The sequence below is a fragment of the Alligator mississippiensis genome, chromosome 10, assembly GCF_030867095.1.
Source record: "Alligator mississippiensis isolate rAllMis1 chromosome 10, rAllMis1, whole genome shotgun sequence".
In the NCBI taxonomy this organism is placed as follows: domain Eukaryota; kingdom Metazoa; phylum Chordata; order Crocodylia; family Alligatoridae; genus Alligator; species Alligator mississippiensis.
The window spans coordinates 33,346,349-33,364,679 of NC_081833.1; the positions used below are offsets into that span (position 1 = coordinate 33,346,349).

Sequence of the window (18,331 nt, forward strand, 5' to 3'; positions counted from 1 at the left end):
AATAGAGCTACATTAATGTATTTATATTGCAAATAGCAATCATATTGATTTGGAAGGACTTCTTTGAGGTGAGTTTGCTGGACTTTTTGAAGGGTTCTTGGCTGGAGTCTTCTCAGGAGTCTTGGCTGCAGGGTTTTCTGGAGTCTCGTCTGCTTTCTTAAAGGAAGTGTCCAAGGAAGTTTGGACAGATGTTCTCCAGGGAGATGAGCGACGCAGAGAACTTGTTCGCTGGTGTGGCGTCGCATTGGATCAGGTGTTGTAAAGCCGAGACTGATGTCAGAAAGTTGAAACAGTGTCAATTTATAAACGTAAGTGCAAAACGTTGTAAGGTGAGGACTGCCTATATAAACTCCCCTGGAAAATTGAATGTTGGGGTACTTATTAAAATTTTCAGAAGTTAGGGGGTACTTGCTACTTAAAAGGTTGAGAAACACTGAGCTAGGGGGATCAGGAACAGGACAAAGGGATCCACTGGAATCATTAGCGAGGGGTCTGGAACAGGTGGCTGTGCCTTTCTTTCAAGGGACTGGGATGTGAGCAATCACCAAAGGAAAGCCAAGACTCAGGAGTTGGTTGTCAGGAGACAGTATCTGGCCTGGAGTGAGGAGCAAAGAGACAACTTCCAGAAAGTAAGGCTCTGGATTGAAGTAGTCGGTCCCCCATGTACATCCAGAATCCAGCCCGGTGCCGCTTTTTAATGGAAGAGCCATGTGACAGCCCCTAGGATTTATGTGCAGCACCAGAAACAGGGCAGAAGTCACATCTCCCCAGGCGTAGGCTGCAAAGTGACTGCCACTGGCGCAATTGCAGGCACCGGGGTTTGCTGCTTTCCTAAGAAGAGCCCAGAACCGTGCCACAGAGGGGCCAAACCGTGACACCACGGGTCTGTCTTTGTTCAATAGGCTGAAGAAATCCTCTGGTGCCAGAAGAGCTTCTTCCCAAGGAGCCCTCCAGAGGGTTGAAATGCATTTGGCCTTTGAAGAGTCTGGGAAAGGAAAAGCCTCATGGAGCGGTGCCCTGTACAGATAGACTGCGGTTAAAACAACACGGGGGACCGCGCTACCGTGACTGGCCCAGTGGGCTCTGGCTACCAGCGCTGCTTTGGCTGGAAGCTGCTTTCTGTGGCAGGAGAGTGCTCTGCGGAGCGGGGCGGGCCGTGTCCTCCCCGCGGCTGTCGGCTGCAAGCCCTGCCCCTCCGGCTCAGCAAGGCTAGCGCCTCCCCGGGCGGCGCCTGATCGCCAGGCAGCGGGCTCAGACCCCGCGGGGCTTGCTGGGAGCCCGGCTGCTCGGAGCGGGCTCGGGCAGCGAAGTCCCCCGCCCCCGCCCCCGCCCGCCCGTCCCCTCGGGGCGCTCGCTGGAGCCGGGCTTGAGGAGCGCCCGCCCGAGGGCTGCGGGCAGGGGCCGCCCGGGGCCAGGAAACGAAAGCGAGCCGGGAGCCGGCGCCCCACGGCCATGGCCCTGTACGAGACGGCCTCGTCGAGGCTGGACCGGCTGATCCAGGACAGCCTGCAGCCCGACGCCGCCTTCCTGGGCCAGGTGGGCCGCGCCGTGCACGAGGTGTGCGCGTTCCTGCGGGAGCAGTGCTTCGCCGCCCGCCCGCCGCCGCGGCCCCGCGTGCTCAAGGTGGTCAAGGTGAGCGCGGCGCGGGCGGGGCAGGTGCCGCCTGCCGGAGCGCGGGGTCGCCCTGACTTGGACGTGGTCGAGCATTCCCACTTCCTTCTTCCCGCTTCCGTCCTCGGACCTAATCTAGACCCGCTGAACGCTTGCCATTAATGAATTGCACGCCCTGAAGAGAGAGAAGTTCATTAGCTGTGCATATGTACTCATTCATATGTAAATAATACCCGGCATCAAGCACAGAGCCCTAAATGAAGGTCAGATTAGGATGGGATGATGGGGCAAAATACTTTTTGGGCCACCACGAACTGCCTGCCGATGTCACGGCAGGATTGTCCCAGAGAGCCCTGACCACGGTCCCCTCCGGCCCAAAGCGCGGTTTGGCCGTGCGGGGCTGCCACCCCCATGTCCGCTGCACTACGTATAGTGGCTCGAATAAGGAACTAGCATTTGGGCTGGAACGATGGCTGGAAATCCTGTTTGGGCCACCCCACGGCAAACCTCTGTGGCACCGGGGGACTCTCCGGGACACCCCGGACTAGAGTCCTGCCCTGCCCAAAACCCAGCTTGGCTGTGCCAGGCTACTGACTGACAACACCCCAGACACAGTACTAAGTATAATGGTTTGAATAAGGAACTGGCATTTGGGCTGGGTTTATGTCTGGAAATACTTCTTGGGCCACCCCACACCATGCCTCTGTGGCACTGGGGGACTCACTTGGACATCTGTGACTAGAGTTTTGCCTGGTCCAAAGTGCACTTTTGCTCTGCCAGGCTCTAATTTACTCCCCATCCCTGTGTACTATTTACATTGCTACCAATTAGGAACTGCCTTTCCACTGGGATCATGGGGCAAAATCCTCTTTGAATCATCCCAAAACATGTCCCCACTACCAGGGGAGCCTCCTGAAGAAACACGGGCATGTCCCTGCTCAACCCAATGCTTCATTTTTGAGTGTGAGCCTGCCAATTGACACCCCACCTTTAAGATCTCTATGTTGCTATTCTAACAGGCACTGGATGGCAGGAAGAACGGCTGCATGCAAATATAGGGCACCTCGACACATGATAGACCTCTGCTCCTCTATATGGTATTTAGCGCATGTCAGAGCAGACTCAGTTAATTGAGTCTGCTGCCAGTCTGCTGAAGCATGATAATTAGTGTGCTGCAGAAGCCTCTGTGTCAGGTGTATTTGCTGTTCCTGCATTTCAAAATGGCAGCGGTGGCACTTTAACTAAAGCTCATCGAACAAGCTGTGTTTAAAGCATCCCTTCTGCCATTCTGAAGTGCAGGATGCTAAATACACGTGACATGGTGGGCGCTTTAACTAGAATGGCTCTGAGAGCCATTCTAACTAGTGTGGGCCCCTCCCCCCCCACATGTATAGACACCCCTAGGGATTTGTCATCAGCTTTTCACATTTACCTCCAACCACCGCCCAGAAACCTGGTAAAGTAACTTGAAACTGGGTGTGGTAATTTAAAGAAATCTGCTCACTCACTAGCAAATGTTAAGTTAAAACAAGTTTATTACAAGGGAAAGGGGGGACAGTGGTACTCCCTAAGTAACACCTCTAACCTAACCTAACTAACCTTTAACTAGCTCAAAACTGATCAGTCACAGTCAAACCAACCTGGGGAGCTCCCTCCTGGCCCAATCACTTCAGAAGGAAGTCTCACCCAGGGCTACCGCCCAGGGACTCTTACTACCTGCACCAGTTTAGTAGCATGCTCTGGGTAGGGAGGACCACCCCAGAGGCTCTGTTACTCCCTGCTGCCAGGGGCTCATAGACTTATTGAATCATAGGGAAGTGGGGCGGGAAGGGACCCCTAGAGGTCACCTAGTCCACCCCTCTGCCTGAGGCAGGATCACCCCTTTCCAAACCTTCCCATCTAACTATTGCTGCATTAGCCCATTGGTCATGCCATTGGGCCTTTGGTCATGCCATTGGTTCATTGAGCCATGCTGCATTGGTCCATTGGTCATGTCATTTGTCCATGTCCCCCTCTGTGCAAGGGTTGCTGCTCTTCTCCTGGGCTTCTACCACCTATGACAGCCAAAGTAGCAAGAGCTGGCTAGTGAGGGCCACACAGAAGTTACTATGACTTGATTCTGGAGAGTGTTGCTAGAGTTTGATGCCAGGAAGTGCTGCTGTGGATGCCACCTCCAGGGGGCTCTGTTGCTCTGCTGGGGGTCTCTGTCACCCTTCCTTGCTGCTGGGGGGTCTCTATCACTATTCCATGGTGCTGGTGGGGGGGGCGGGGTTCCATGTTGCTCTGATGGGGGTCTCTGCCATTCCTCTAGACCACTGTGGGGTCTCCATTGCTCTTCCATGGGGCCAGGGGGTCTCCGTTACTCTGCTAGGGGTCTCCACCACTCTTCCATGCTGCTGGGGGGTCTACACCACTCATCCATGCCACTGGAAGGGGGGAGGGGTCTCCTCTACTCCTCCATGGTGCCATGGGGAATCTCTGTTGCTTCACTGGGGGTCTCAGTAGCTCTGCTGGGAGTATCCATCACTCCATGCTTCTGGGGGTCTCTGCCACTCCTCCATGCCACTGAGGGGGTCTCCACCTCTCCTCCATAGTTTCAGGGGGTCTCTGCTGCTCCATATCACTGGGGGGCAGCTGCCACTCTGCTGGTTGTTCCACTGGGGGTGGTCTATGCTGCCCCTCCACACCACCCTGTTGCTCCATGGGGGGTCTCTGTCACTCCACCACACCACTGTGGGTATCCATCACTCCTCTATCCTGCCAGGGGCTTCTGCTTGTCCTCTTCGGGTTGCCATGGAACCTTTTAGATTCTGCCCCGTATTGGTTGTAGGCTCTGGGATTTTTTCCAGCTGTTTTCACTCTAGTACAATAGTACTGTCATGGAGTTATGGAGCTAAGGATGGCATCCCATGTAAAGGACAACAAGAAATTGTTTTTTAGATATATAGGGAGTAAAAGGAAGGCCCAGGGAGGAATAGGACCCCTGCTAAATGGGCAGAAACAATTGGTGACGGACAGAGGGGACAAGGCTGAACTCCTCAACGAGTTCTTTGCCTCAGTGTTCCTAAGTGAGGGGCACGACAAGTCTCTGACTGGGGTTGTAGAGAGGCAGCAGCAAGGCGCCAGACTTCCATGCGTAGACCCTGAGATGGTGCAGAGTCAATTGGAAGAACTGGATGCCTTTAAGTCGGCAGGCCCGGATGAGCTCCATCCGAGGGTGCTGAAGGCACTGGCCGACATCATTGCACAGCCACTGGCAGGAATATTTGAACGCTCGTGGCGCATGGGCCAAGTCCCGGAGGATTGGAAAAGGGCCAATGTGGTCCCCATTTTCAAGAAGGGGAGGAAGGAGGACCTGGGCAACTATAGGCCAGTCAATCTCACCTCCATCCTCGGCAAAATCTTTGAAAAAATTATCAAGGCTCACATTTGCGAGAGCCCGGCAGGTCAAATTATGCTGAGGGGAAACCAGCACGGGTTCGTAGCAGGCAGATCATGCCTGACCAATCTGGTCTCTTTATGACCAGGTTACGAAAAGCCTGGATACAGGAGGAGGGGTGGATGTCGTGTACTTAGACTTCAGGAAGGCCTTCGATACAGTATCCCACACCATACTGGTGAACAAGTTAAGAGGCTGTGACTTGGATGACTACACAGTCTGGTGGGTGGCGAATTGGCTAGAGGGTCACACCCAGAGAGTTGTGGTGGATGGGTCAGTTTCGACCTGGAAGGGTGTGTGCAGTGGGGTCCCGCAGGGCTCGGTCCTTGGACCGATACTCTTCAATGTCTTCATCAGTGACTTGGACGAGGGAGTCAAATGTACTCTGTCCAAGTTTGCAGATGACACAAAGCTATGGGGAGATGTGGACATGCCGGAGGGCAGGGAACAGCTGCAAGCAGACCTGGATAGGTTGGACAAGTGGGCAGAAAACAACAGAATGCAGTTCAACAAGGAGAAATGCAAAGTGCTGCACCTAGGGAAGAAAAATGTCCAGCACACCTACAGCCTAGGGAATGACCTGCTGGGTGGCACGGAAGAGGAAAGGGATCTTGGAGTCCTAGTGGACTCCAAGATGAACATGAGTCGGAAGTGTGATGAAGCCATCAAAAAAGCCAATGGCACTTTATCGTGCATCAGCAGATGCATGATGAATAGATCCAAGGAGGTGATACTTCCCCTCTATCGGGCGCTGGTCAGACCGCAGTTGGAGTACTGCGTGCAATTCTGGGCGCTGCACTTCAAAAGGGATGTGGATAACCTGGAGAGGGTCCAGAGAAGGGCCACTCGTATGGTTAAGGGCCTACAGACCAAGCCCTACGGGGAGAGACTAGAGAAACTGGATCTTTTCAGCCTCCGCAAGAGAAGGTTGAGAGGCGACCTTGTGGCTGCCTATAAGTTCATCACGGGGGCACAGAAGGGAATTGGTGAGTATTTATTCACCAAGGCGCCCCCAGGGGTTACAAGAAATAATGGCCACAAGCTAGCAGAGAGCAGATTTAGATTGGACATTAGGAAGAACTTCTTCACAGTTCGAGTGGCCAAGGTCTGGAACGGGCTCCCAAGGGAGGTGGTGCTCTCCCCTACCCTGGGGGTCTTCAAGAGGAGGTTGGATATGCATCTAGCTGGGGTCATCTAGACCCAGCACTCTTTCCTGCCTATGCAGGGGGTCGGACTTGATGTTCTATTGAGGTCCCTTCCGACCCTAACATCTATGAATCTATGAGTCTACAGTATCGTGTAGACCCACTACAGAGCACTGTATTCAGAAGCACTTTTATTCTAAAGAGTTCATTGAAAACATCCAGGGAGTGACTCCTGTCTGGAATCTTTTGCTTTTACCCACACCTGTGTTTTTCATCAAAGCTATGACCACCTTGACCTGGGTTAAAGAGCCCAGTCTACCCTACCATGGAGTGGACTTTGGTGCCACAATGTTTTGGTGGCATTTTCCTCCACCAGGAGTAAGACTAATATCCCCCTAAGGTGGTCTTCTGCAAAGGCCATTGACACCCTAGAGGTTGCCAGGTTATTTAACCGGCACTCGGCATTAACAGTCGCAGGCAGTACCATCTACTGTAGGTTATGGTAGTAGGTGAACCCAACCTGACATACATCAGCACCAGTACAGCATTCTTAATTCCCTGAGAGTGAGGCTTTGGTATGTGTTTAAGTATCTGTGTGTATCCTTGCAGATATTGCTTCTAACTAGGGGTGTGCTGATAGAGATTTTTGCAGCCGATACCAATAGCCAATTTGTAAGGAGGCATGTCCGCCAATACCGATCCGATTTCTGATACTAGCCCAGCAGCATGGAGAGCTGCCTCCAGCTGGTAAGTCTGGTGTGGCAGGAGCGGGAAGTGGAGGGGCGTGGCATGGGTCAAGGGCCCGCGGGTAGGAAGGCATGGGGCTGCCCAGCCAGAGCAGGCGGGCACGGGATGAAGCAGCGGCTTGTCCGAGGGATGCGGGGAGGGTGGGGAGTGGCTCCCACTGCCACATGCCGCTTGACCAGGAGCTGCTGGTCCAGTGGCTCCTCTGGCATTCGCTTGCTCGTCCAGCAGCTCCCACCACTGCTGCCACCACTCGTCTGGGAGGGCATGGGCGGGGGCGGTAGGTGGCATGTGCCCCTGGATCTGCGTGGGGTGGGCTGGGGCCGGGGCTGCACCAAGCTCTTCCCGGCGGAGAGGGGCTATGGCGAATTTGTGGCTGCAGCTCACCCCTGTAGCCCCTTTCCAGATCAGTTCCTGGCCAAGCAACATGTGGCAGGGGGAGTCGGCCCCCACCCCCACATCCCCTAGACAAGCTGCTGCTCCATCCTGCACCCATCCCACCCTGGCTGGGCAGCCCCTGCCCCTGCCCCAGCTCCACGCCTCCCTCCCCATGGGGGCCTTGATCTGCCCCACATGCCCCTTCCCTCCCCTTCCACCACATCAGACTTACGAGCAGGAGGCAGCTCTCTACGCTACTGGGCTGTGCTCCCTGCCGTCTCTGCTGCGATGGGCCATTTATTGACCAAATTATTGGCCTGATATGGCCAATTACTGCTATACTACATTTTCTTTATATCAGTCCCAATCTGATATCAGACCGATGTGTCAGTGCACCTCTATTTCTAACACATTCGTACAGTAGCAACATGGTTTGGTGCACTTCCCTTCCTAAGAGCTTTGGAGAACTCTTCTTCACTTGCTGATGTGTCTCCTTATCCTACATTTATGAATTCTAAAAGCCCAACATAGCAACATCAGCTCTCAGTATCACCAAGTTTGTGGAAACATACAAAAAGCTCACCAATATTGTACCATTACCTCAACTACTTTATACCTGCAATGACAAGACCTTTGTTTTAGTGAATTCTGATTGATAAATTTGCGTGTCGCATGCTTTCTGTTCAACTGATTGGGACTGGTGACATGTTTTAACTAGCAACATACCATCTATGTAAATGCAGAAAACATAAATACAAGATGCAAGAAAGCAAGGGGGAGGCTGAGATCTCTGGCTGTGGAAGGGGTGGAGGGACCAGCAGCGAGGGCTGCCAAAGGACAGGAGCTTGGTGGTGGCCTAGGTGCAAATGATGCTGATGGAATTTCGTTTGTCACGTGCTGGTAGAGCCTAGACAAGGCCCTAATGCAGCATATTTGCCTGATGCATGAAGAGGGGCAGTTTCCTCAGATGAAGAAAACACTAGCAGAGCAGAATTCAATATAAACATTAAAGTATTAAAATAATTGATTGAGGAGTAATCTGAACCATGTGTTTTGATTTTTAACAAGTCTTGGAACAATGGAAGATTAGGATGTAAGGTCCCGGTGTGAGACCTCAGGCTTGCTTTAGGTTTTAGTATGAGTTAATTTGTCTTGTGGAAGCAAAACTTTTTTTCTTTGCTAAGAGCAGAGCTGTTGCACAAATCATTTTGCAGAAGTCACCTAATTCTAATATAAAAATCACTTGCAATTAAACTAATTATCACAAATTGCTGTGGTTTATGAAGAGTTGTAGTTTTTCTGTCTGGAACACCAGGTATAATACCCCAAACATGACAACTGACATATACTCCAGATATGGTGCCAACAAGTTACAAATTTTAGAAAAGAGAGTGCCAGCAATTTTCACAGTTGCTGTTTTCTCATTCATGTGAGCCCTCTTAAAAGGCAAGACACCCCTTAGAAACAAGATTAATTTTGTAAATACCAAATTAGCAAGGAACCTTGTTATAAAAATGAAGTGCCCCATTGGGAAGTTGGGAGGAGCCAACCTTTGCCGTCCAGAAGTTAGCTACACCTTTCCTATCTAGGCAGTGCGAGTATGTTAGCTATTCTTGTTATTAGGCATATTTCTGTGCTCATGCTATCTATCTTCATTGAATCCTGCCTAGCTCTTGAGCTTGGCTTTAGGGTCACAGTGATAGATAAGGAGGGCTAGAAGGGGCCTCTAGACATTATCTAGCCCAATTCCCTCCTACAGGTAGGATGATCTCTATCCAGCCATACTAACCTATTCATAAAAATACAGTCAACCCTGAAAGACAGACACAAGGTGTAACACCCTGGCCTGCCACATGTAAAGTAGTGGAACAGCAGCAACCAGCATCCTGCTGCTGCAAGGGTTGTTAAAGTACACTCATGAGATCCAAGGAAGAGGGCTATGCCTCCTGCTAGACTAGAGGAAGGCAACACCCCTCCCCACAGAGTCCAAGCTGCAACTTCAAGCTTTTGTTTCACATCCTGCTCTCTGCAGTAAAAGAGAAATGGTGTTTTCCCTCTTCTTTGTGGCAGCCTTTCTGATATTTGAAGACTGCTATCATGTCCTCTTTTAATTGCCCTTTCCATGAGCTGAATATGCCTATTTCCTTCAACCTCTCTTTATATGACTTGCCTTCTACACCCTTCATCATTTTTGTTGTCCACCTATCCTGTCCTCCAGTGTGTTTGCAATCCATCAGTAACAGCAATGATTAGAGGATGGGAAACATGATTTATAAGGACGGATTAAAAGAATTAGGATTCTTGCTTAGAAAGAACTGAGCAACCTGGTAGATGTGGGAAAGTGAGAGAGAATTCAGCCCGGGAGCTGGCCAGCCAGAGAGATGTAGGCACAGTGCCTGGCTCTCAGCCAGGTGGGCAGCTCAGGGAGCTGGGGAGTTGGCAGCTGGAGGACACTCAGAAAAGTTAAAAAAGATGTAAAGAATTGTTATTTTGACTCTGCAAAATGACGTTATTGAACTTCTGCTCTGTAGCAAGTGTGGAAGTCTTGTCCTTGAAATATGATTCAGAAAGTTTTTTTTTATTTCAGAATTTCCAGTGGGATGGGAATTCTGAGTTCACTGACTCTGGTGTCCACATTGTAATGTGGAAAGGGTCCACAAATTCAATATATGATTGATTTGTGTCTTGGAAAACCTCACTATGGTAAGGATCTTTAGAAGCTCAGGCTAGTACGTTTCTTGGAGAGAATGTTAACAGGTGGCTCCATCAGAGCCACAAAAATCTACATGGGGAGAGATTTCTGGTAGGATTAAAACAGTGTTTTAATCTTGGAGAAAAAGAGAGAATGAGATCCAATGACTGGAAGTTGAAGATCGAGAAATTCAGGCTGAAAGTAAGATGCGCATTTTAACAGTATGGTAATTATGGGAGGAAGTGGCCTGCAGATGAGGTGGATTCTGCATTCCTTAGAGCTTAGGCCCACATGGGATGTCTTTCCATTGGGAGGAGAGGGGCAGGCATGTCCCAAGTGTTGCAGGGAGTAACTGTCTTATCCTCTGTAGGGTGGCTCATCAGGCAAAGGCACTGCTCTCCGAGGCAGATCTGATGCTGACCTCGTAGTATTTCTCAGCTGCTTCAAAGGGTACAAGGACCAGGAGGAGAACCGCACAGAGATCATCTGGGAGATCAGGAGGATGCTGGAAAAATGCCAGCAGGAGAAGCGCTTTGAGGTGATCATTGAGGTGTCCAGGTGGGAGAACCCCCGAGTGTTGAGCTTCCAGCTGCGATCCAGAATGCTAGAAGAATCCATAGATTTTGATGTGCTGCCGGCTTATGATCCCCTGGGTAAGACTAGCTGCCATGCACTCCACCAGGGATGCATGCCTCTGACTGGAAGCCTGCTCTCAGATCATTGCCAAAGGCCAGGCATGCTGTTTTTCTGCTGGAGCTGTGCGGGGGAGAGCATGGGTTCTGACCTGAGAACAGCATTTACTGTGTCAGGGGCATCAGTCTTCACCAGTAGTTCCTTTACCTTTAGACACTTGGTTCCACAACCTTGTCCTTTTTTCCTGCCACAGTACAGTGCTCTAAAATGGATATGGATCCCCTCTCCTTGGGGCCATTCCTCCTATAGCAGCTTAAATGTTATGTGAGCTCCAGGAGAGGTTGGATGGGTATTTGTGTGAGACCGACGTTGCACCCAATGCCCTAAATCTGTGGCAGTATCCACAGCCTCTCATGTCAGCAATCATCTAGTCCCCACCCCAGACCTCTGTTTTGAACAGACCCAGATGGGGTCCCATTGTGTTCCTTCATCTGGGTTTTCACAGCAAATCCCACACCCTACTCAAGTGGAGATGCAAAAACGCTTCTCTGCACAGGTAGTGATCTGTATGTGTCTTCCTGCATTTGTATTCCTTGACAGGCCAGCATGTTTCTGGTTACAAGCCCAGCCCTGATGTATACCTGGACCTGATAGGCAGCTGCTCCCGGGGCGGTGAATTCTCTACCTGCTTCACTGAGCTGCAGCGGGATTTTGTCATGGATCGTCCCACCAAAGTCAAAAGCCTGATTCGCTTGGTGAAACACTGGTACAAAAAGGTATTACAGGCAGGCCAGACTCCCTTGAGCCTTTGGAGGGGAATCAAGGCTGCCTTTCCCTACACCCTCCCCCACTTTACTAGCTTGAAAAGTGCTTCCCTCAGTGTTTTTCCTTTTGAGTCTCCAATTGGTGAATGGAGTCAGTTGGCAAAATAGAGCTGGCTCCAAAAGGTTCTTGCCTGACCCAGGCAGCACTGCTAGGGCAGTCCTGAGAGAGAGCAGGACTTTGTATCGGGTCTGGCATCGACAGACCCTGTTGCAGGAGGCCCTCCATGCTCTAGCCCCAGCTGCTCTGTCTCTCAGCCCCTGTCATCTTTACTGAGTAGATTTCAGGGAAGGTTCAGGCACTGGATCAATGTTTTGCTCTGTCTTTGTCTTATCTTTTCCCCTCTTTTCCATTTCAGTATGTCCGTCCTTACAAAGCGCAGCTGAGACAGGGAGAGTCCCTGCCACCCCAGTATGCCCTGGAGCTCCTGACTATCTATACCTGGGAGAAGGGGAGTGGAGAGACAGACTTCAGCATGGCCAAGGGCTTTCGGACGGTGCTGGAGCTGATCCAGCAGTACGAACAACTCTGTGTCTTTTGGACCATAAATTATGGCTTTGAGGATGAGGCCCTGGGACAGTACCTGCAATCCCAACTCAGAAAACGCAGGTCAGTTTCTTCCCCCTCTCTGTGCATCCCAACCTGCCGTGTGCATCCAGGCATTTCCCTCCCTGGCATCTCTTTTCCATGCCCCAGATACTGCCATGCTGCCAGTCTAGGCTGGGAGGACCAGATGGGACCATGAAACCAGCATTAGTGCATGGTTCCAGCTTGTCCAATCTGAACTGGAGAAGAGAGTGCAGGGCAGAGGGCATATGCTAGTGTTCTTGCTTCTTGGCAGTTGGGGTCCCTCTGGGATCATCTGTTACAGGTTGGAAACAATGTGCCAGGCAGGGGAGGATCTGACACTGGGACAGTTCCAAGGTCCTTTGGATCTCTCCTACCCTTCATGGTCCAGAGAGTACAAATCTGAACCGAAGGGGCATGGTTGCTTTAAATCAGACTGTATGTGCTTGCCCTTTCTCCTCATGCCAGGCCGTTAACCTGGGCTGCAAGGAAAGCCCGAGGCATCTGCCTTTTAAGTGCAGCCCTTTCAGAGGACGTGAATTTCATTGCGCTCACCAGGTCTGGGTTTTCATTGCTTGTCCCAGGCACCAGTGGAAGCTCTAGAGAGGGAGCAAGCCCCAGAGAAGGGCAGCCAGTGTGAGTGGACCCTACATATGTAGAGAGACTTGCACCTTAGAGCAGACCCTAACTGGCTGCTCTTCCCCCGGAGGCGGGCAGATGTGGAAGAGAGCCCATAATAGCTGCTGGGCAGCTGGCACTGGAGCCAGGGCTGGAGTTTGCATCACCCTAGGGTAACTGGTAAAATCCTGTCATTATAAAATTGGTAGTGCTGCAAAAGCAGACCAGAGGAAGGGCTCTAGGTTGCAGTGGAGGAGGCAGAAAGAAGGGGCCCCAAATTAGCTTCTGGAGGAGGCATGGAAAGGTCTCTTGCAGGGTCCAGGTGTGGGAGTGACCTGCGGCTGACCTACTTCCTGTCAAGTGGTGAATCTCAGAGACCTTGGGCTTTGGGGAAGACCACATCCCCACCAAAGGACCAGAGGTAGGGATGGGGCAACAAGATGCCTGGCTAGGCTCTAGTGCCCTGAGCCTCAGGCAGAGTCAACGCTATACCTTTTCCTGTCTCCTTGAATTTCAGGCCCCTCATCCTGGACCCGGCAGATCCGACAGGGATTGTAGGGGAGGGGTGCCGTTGGGACCTAATTGCAGAGGAGGCCAAGTTCTGCTGTATCCAGCGCTGCTGCGTGGATACCTATGGAGTTCCTGTGCAGCCTTGGGATGTCTCGGTGAGGGAAGGATTAATCAAGAAACTAAAATGGGCCAAGCCATCTAGCTGGGAGGGTGCCACTGGGTTTGGGGTAAATTGTTCCTTCACTGAAGATGACACCAAAGTCATATCTGAGTCGGGTTCTCTGGGCTTGCAACAGGTCCCAACCCTTGTTACTGAGAGTTGGGCTTGGCAGGAGAGCTAAGGGGCTGTAAGTCAGTACAGAGTGGTAGCTTACAGAGAGCTGGAGTTGTGAGCCTGCTTGTAGGGATACAGGCTGCAGAGAGGCAAATCTGCAGGTTGGATGATAGAAACCCCCTGTGTCTGGTTCTGAGAAGCAGGGATGAGGTGAACAGAAAGGCTGGAGCCCAAGAGATTATGAGCTCTGCTCCTGAGACAGCGAGGTTACTCTGGCCCTGGGTGTTGTGGGGAGAAGAGCTCCCTGGTGAAGAGTTCAGCCAGTGGGGAAGCTCTAGAGATGGAGTGAACCCCAGAGAAGGGCAGCCAGTGTAAGTGGACCCTGCATATGTAGAGAAACTTGTCTGAGGCCAATTGGACAGACTATTACACCTTGCTCCAGGAACAGAAGCAAAAGATGAGGCCAGAACAAGGCAGCCCAGCGATGACCAGGGCAGAGCAAGGCACCTAATGCCAAGGTCTGTTTTTTTGAGGGTAGTTTCCTAGCTATCTGTTGCATCAAGCTGTGGCAAGGCAATACTCTGACAAACCAGAGTGGGAGTATGGGCGTCAGGTGGCTGTGAGGGGACGCCACAGTTGCCTTCAGAGGACAGTCCCATTACAGGGCCCCCTAGAAAGAGACAGCTGCTGAGACGAGCATTGGCCCTCCTCTCTACTCCTAGGGTCAGCAAATCTCCCCTCTTCCTTACTTGTATAGCTATGTTCACATACTCTGGCAGCTCCTACATCCCCAGAGACCTCTAATATTGCAGGGGAAGGGTGAGTTCTTAGGAACTGGGTACTGCCAAACTGCAGGCCCAGGACTGGGCACTGTAGGGTCTGGATTTATTTACCCCATGACAGTTTCATCAGGAGGTGGCAGATGCCTGGGATGGCGGTTTCCCTCCATGGTCAGGTATTCTCCGGTCTGGCTAGGGTCTATCTACCCTTCTGTATGCCTCCCAAAAATGTAGTCATTAATGCTGTACAGACTAAGAAATGACCTCGGTGCCTGAGTGCTACCTGCTCCTGCTGGTCCTTGAATCCCTGGGCAGAAGGGATGCATGGCTGACTCTTGACTTCTCTTCACTGACTGTCTGTTCCTGTTGCAGCCTGAACAAACCCTCAAAGGGAGCAAGGGAGTCTGTGTTCGCTCTGTGGCTAAGCATGAAGCACGAAAACAGAAAGCTGCAGAACTTCAGCCTGTGCTGGTCTCTTCCTACAGCATCCCTGCCTTGGCCCCACAAGAGTTGGAAAAGCAACCCTCCTTTTGCAGCATACTCTGAGAGGACCCTTTCCTTATGAGCCTTTTGGCAATTAAGCCAACTGTCAGGCCGAAGGGAATGTGGAAGGTAGGCTTTTGGGGGAGGTGGAATTCCTGGGGTGTCCAGTCCTATTATTCAAGCTACCCTAAGCTGGGTAAGTCTCCTCTCTGTAAGGATGTGACTAGGTGCTATAGCTCTCTTGCAAGAATAGGGCACAATCACTGCATCTCTGTCATAAGTGGATGGGACTCCCTGATAAACCTCAGTATCCCTATCATCCATAGAAAGCCATAGGACAATAATGCTGGAAGGACTTTAGGAGGTAATCTAGTCCAGCCCACTGCTCTGGGTAGAATCATCCTGTCAGAACCATCTTTGTCTAGCATCTTTTTTAAAGAACCTACGCTGCAAGAGATTCCCAAACCTCTCCCTGCTTATGAGTGGAAAGGTCTTCCTAAGTAACTTTTAATTCCCTTAATGCAATTTAAGCCCACTACTTCTTGTTCTGTCCCCTGTAGAGACAGAACGATTGATACCCTACCCTCCACTTTCATCAGCATTTCTATCTGCTGCAAGGCACATATCTAATGTACCTGCCTGTGCTGGGCTGGTGGGCTCCCATATCTCTTTATAATTTGCCTGAAGCAGGCCCATAGATTTATGTGAATCTTTGTCTGCTGAGCATACCTGCTGCTGCACCCTTCTCACTACAGCAGAAGGGTTTGTCCTGTCCTAAAACTTAAGAACTCTATCACTTTGTGCCTCATCCTCAGGATGGCATTTGGAAATGGCCTGACAGAGCAAAGGGAATCCTAAGCATTTGATCTCAAACTCCCACCATTCCTTGCAATGCCAGGGGATATCCATCGACCAAAAATGTCCTTAAGGCAGGGTGCAGAAGGTTGGGAGCACAGCAGTGTTCTGTGCTTTTGATGATGCAGTGTGGCTGTGTGGACACGGACACGAACATTCAGTAGTCTCAGTGGCATGCTAGTTACACTCTCAGCATGCAGAGCCTGGACTGGACTCCTACTTGGAGTCCATTCCTACATGAAGTCTTCCTACTTGGAGGACTTCATTCTCTTTGCCCTGTGATCCACAGCACAGGGAGGGCCTGCTTGTGCGGTTTTGCTCAAGATGGAGAGTCAAGGCCTGTCTGTGCTCACTCAGTGCCATTTCCAGTTTGTATGCCAGCTGGCATGCCTTGTCCCTGAAGTGTAAGCCACCGTAATGAGATCTCTACAAAAGTACCTCCTTGAAATGTAGCACGTTATCTGCATCATCATCCTGGGCCCTGCCCCTCATGGCTTAGAGTGCATCAACTAAAAGGGTTTACACATCAATGCCAGCTTGGTCAGTCAAGGTGTACAACTTCAGGGTTTTTTCCCAACTCCATTCTGCCCCCTGGGGGAAATTTGCCTGCAGCTGAAGTGAATGACTGCCCCCCACTGCTCTTCAGGGCCTTGGCATGCCCATTCTTACCCTGGCTTATGAAGCCTTTCACTGGGCACATGCATGCCAGGAAGAAATTGCTCAACTACTGGCTTGATCATGGAAGGCACTTCAAGCCACAGTGGAAAGCAGTTGAAGCACACCTGGATGCCAATGAGGGCTGTCTGCCCTGGGTAGTTGTATCATGCTGCATCCTGCACAATATTTCCAAAGTCAAGGTGGCAAACTCTCCGTAGTCCTAAGCAGAGGGAATGTGGCTCCTCGGTGACTTTCCTTGGCGGGGCTGGGGGGTGGGGTGGAGTGGAGGGCTGGGAGGGCACAAGCAAATGAGGAGTGAAACAGAGAACACAAGTATGGCTGGTAAACAAACCAAAGCTTTTATTAAATGATGAAGATAGTCAAAACTGTTATTGCTTTATTAAGTGAACTCAGAAAAAATGTTTAAGTAAACGAGGGGAAAGAACTGGGAGACCTGTGTAACTGGGAGTCTGGAAATGGGAATGGGGTGATATGCACTCAAACTGCCCCACTCCTCAGGACAAGGACTTCATCAAGTGCCCAAGGAGGTATATAGGGGGTTTCTTTGAAGGGGCTAGAGTTCCAGGGTACTGAACTTTTTCTGGATGAGAAGTGGCCCAGAATGCCTTATGTGGAAGGCAGCTGCTCCAGGCCCCAACTTCTGGATTTTTCTGTGAAAGTCAAGGCTCAGGAACTGGAGCCCAAGCAGGTCTAAGGGCTATGGTTCCTGGAGCCAGAGCAGGATGGGTGTGGGCACAGAACTGCTGGCTAAAGCCATGTCTGGCTGTGGCTGGGACAGTACCTATGCCTACTGACCAGAGTTCTGGTTTCCGAGAGGGGGAAGTGCTAAGCTTGAGAGCTCAGGAAGTGGAAAGTGGCATTAGTAGGTATGGTGTTTAGTGGTAATGCTGGTCATATCCTTGTGATGTAGAGGGTGTTAAGTGGTGGTGTGGGTAGGCTTGCACATGTGTGTGGGGGAGAGATGCTGCTATGGAGGGCCTCCTTTGGAATGGGTTGTGGTTTGATGGGATTGCTACTGGTAGCCCCTGCCATGGTGAAAGCCTGGTTAGGCTTGCTGTTGGTAGCTATGACCAGCCGCCTAGCCAGGATAATAGTGTCCATGGTGAAGTCCTGGTCTAGGGAGTGGGGTGTACATTTGGCAAAGGTGAGCTATGTGAGGAGGATACATGAGTACCCCTGATCCAGCTTATGGTACTGTTGATCGATGGCTGGGGGGGTGGAGAAAAGGGAGAGTTGTACAATAGAGGCTGAAGAAGGCAGATTCCCTGAAGGTTGCGTGGATGACACAAAAAGCTTCCTGGATGCTCTCCAGGTGATGAGAGTCCACTATGCATCTCTCCACCCTCAGGCTGTCCAGCAGCATCTCAATGGCCACAGCCTTGCCAGTAGCCTCATCAGTGCTCCTGCCCTGAAACACAGTGATGTACTTGGCCTGGGAGATGTCTCCCTTTACCAGGTCAGTGCACCAGTCACCAGTCCTGGTGAAAACTCCATGCTGGACCTCCAAGCATCAGAATCAGCACCAGTCCTCTACCCTGATGAAACCACAAGGTCAGATAGGACTAGGGGCTGCACCAGGTGCACTGTGCAGATGCTTCCCTCCCAGTGGTGCACTCGAGCAAACCTCCGCACCGCTGCATGTGGGGGCACAGGCTCAATACCCCCATGCTACAATGTCTGCCTGCATGGGGAGCCGCCTTACTGCTGCACCATGCAGACATGATCCCCCACCTACATGCAGGTGTATCCCCCCACTCCCCTGCATACCAACATGATCCTTTTTGCTCCCTGCAGGGACAGCCCTGGACTTACCCTTAGTTCTCTGCACTGCCCCTGGAATTAAGATCCGACGTATCAATTGAAGGAGGGAGGTGGGAGCTTGGAGACTCCAGCTGGTATGGAGGGAGTGGTGGGGAGCAGTGGCCAGGTGAGAGCTGCACATTAACCCTTGATGGAATGCATGAAGTTGACGGGCTGCCAGTTGGATAGTTCTGATTTAACCTATTTTAAAAAATGCATGAACACAACTACCAGGCCCAATGACTCAAAAAACCAAGAATATCCTAACCTGCTACAGGTAAAGCAGAGAGACAAAGGCAGTGC

General features: G+C 51.3%; 1 protein-coding gene across 2 annotated transcripts; it reads left to right on the top strand.

The window, feature by feature from the left end:
- Positions 1 to 1,265: 1,265 nt before the first annotated feature.
- Positions 1,266 to 16,593, top strand: LOC106737542 (2'-5'-oligoadenylate synthase 3). Of its 2 annotated transcripts, XM_059713623.1 has the most exons (6): positions 1,269 to 1,632; positions 10,380 to 10,662; positions 11,243 to 11,418; positions 11,823 to 12,073; positions 13,167 to 13,314; positions 14,585 to 16,593. In XM_059713623.1, exons 1-6 carry the CDS (start codon positions 1,453 to 1,455, stop codon positions 14,756 to 14,758), a joined length of 1,212 nt encoding a protein of 403 aa, XP_059569606.1. In that variant the 5' UTR covers positions 1,269 to 1,452; the 3' UTR covers positions 14,759 to 16,593. The 2 variants fall into 2 exon arrangements, with proteins under 2 accessions (XP_059569607.1, XP_059569606.1); XM_059713624.1 differs by lacking the exon at positions 13,167 to 13,314 and having other exon boundaries at positions 1,266 to 1,632.
- The last annotated feature ends 1,738 nt before the right edge of the window (positions 16,594 to 18,331 follow it).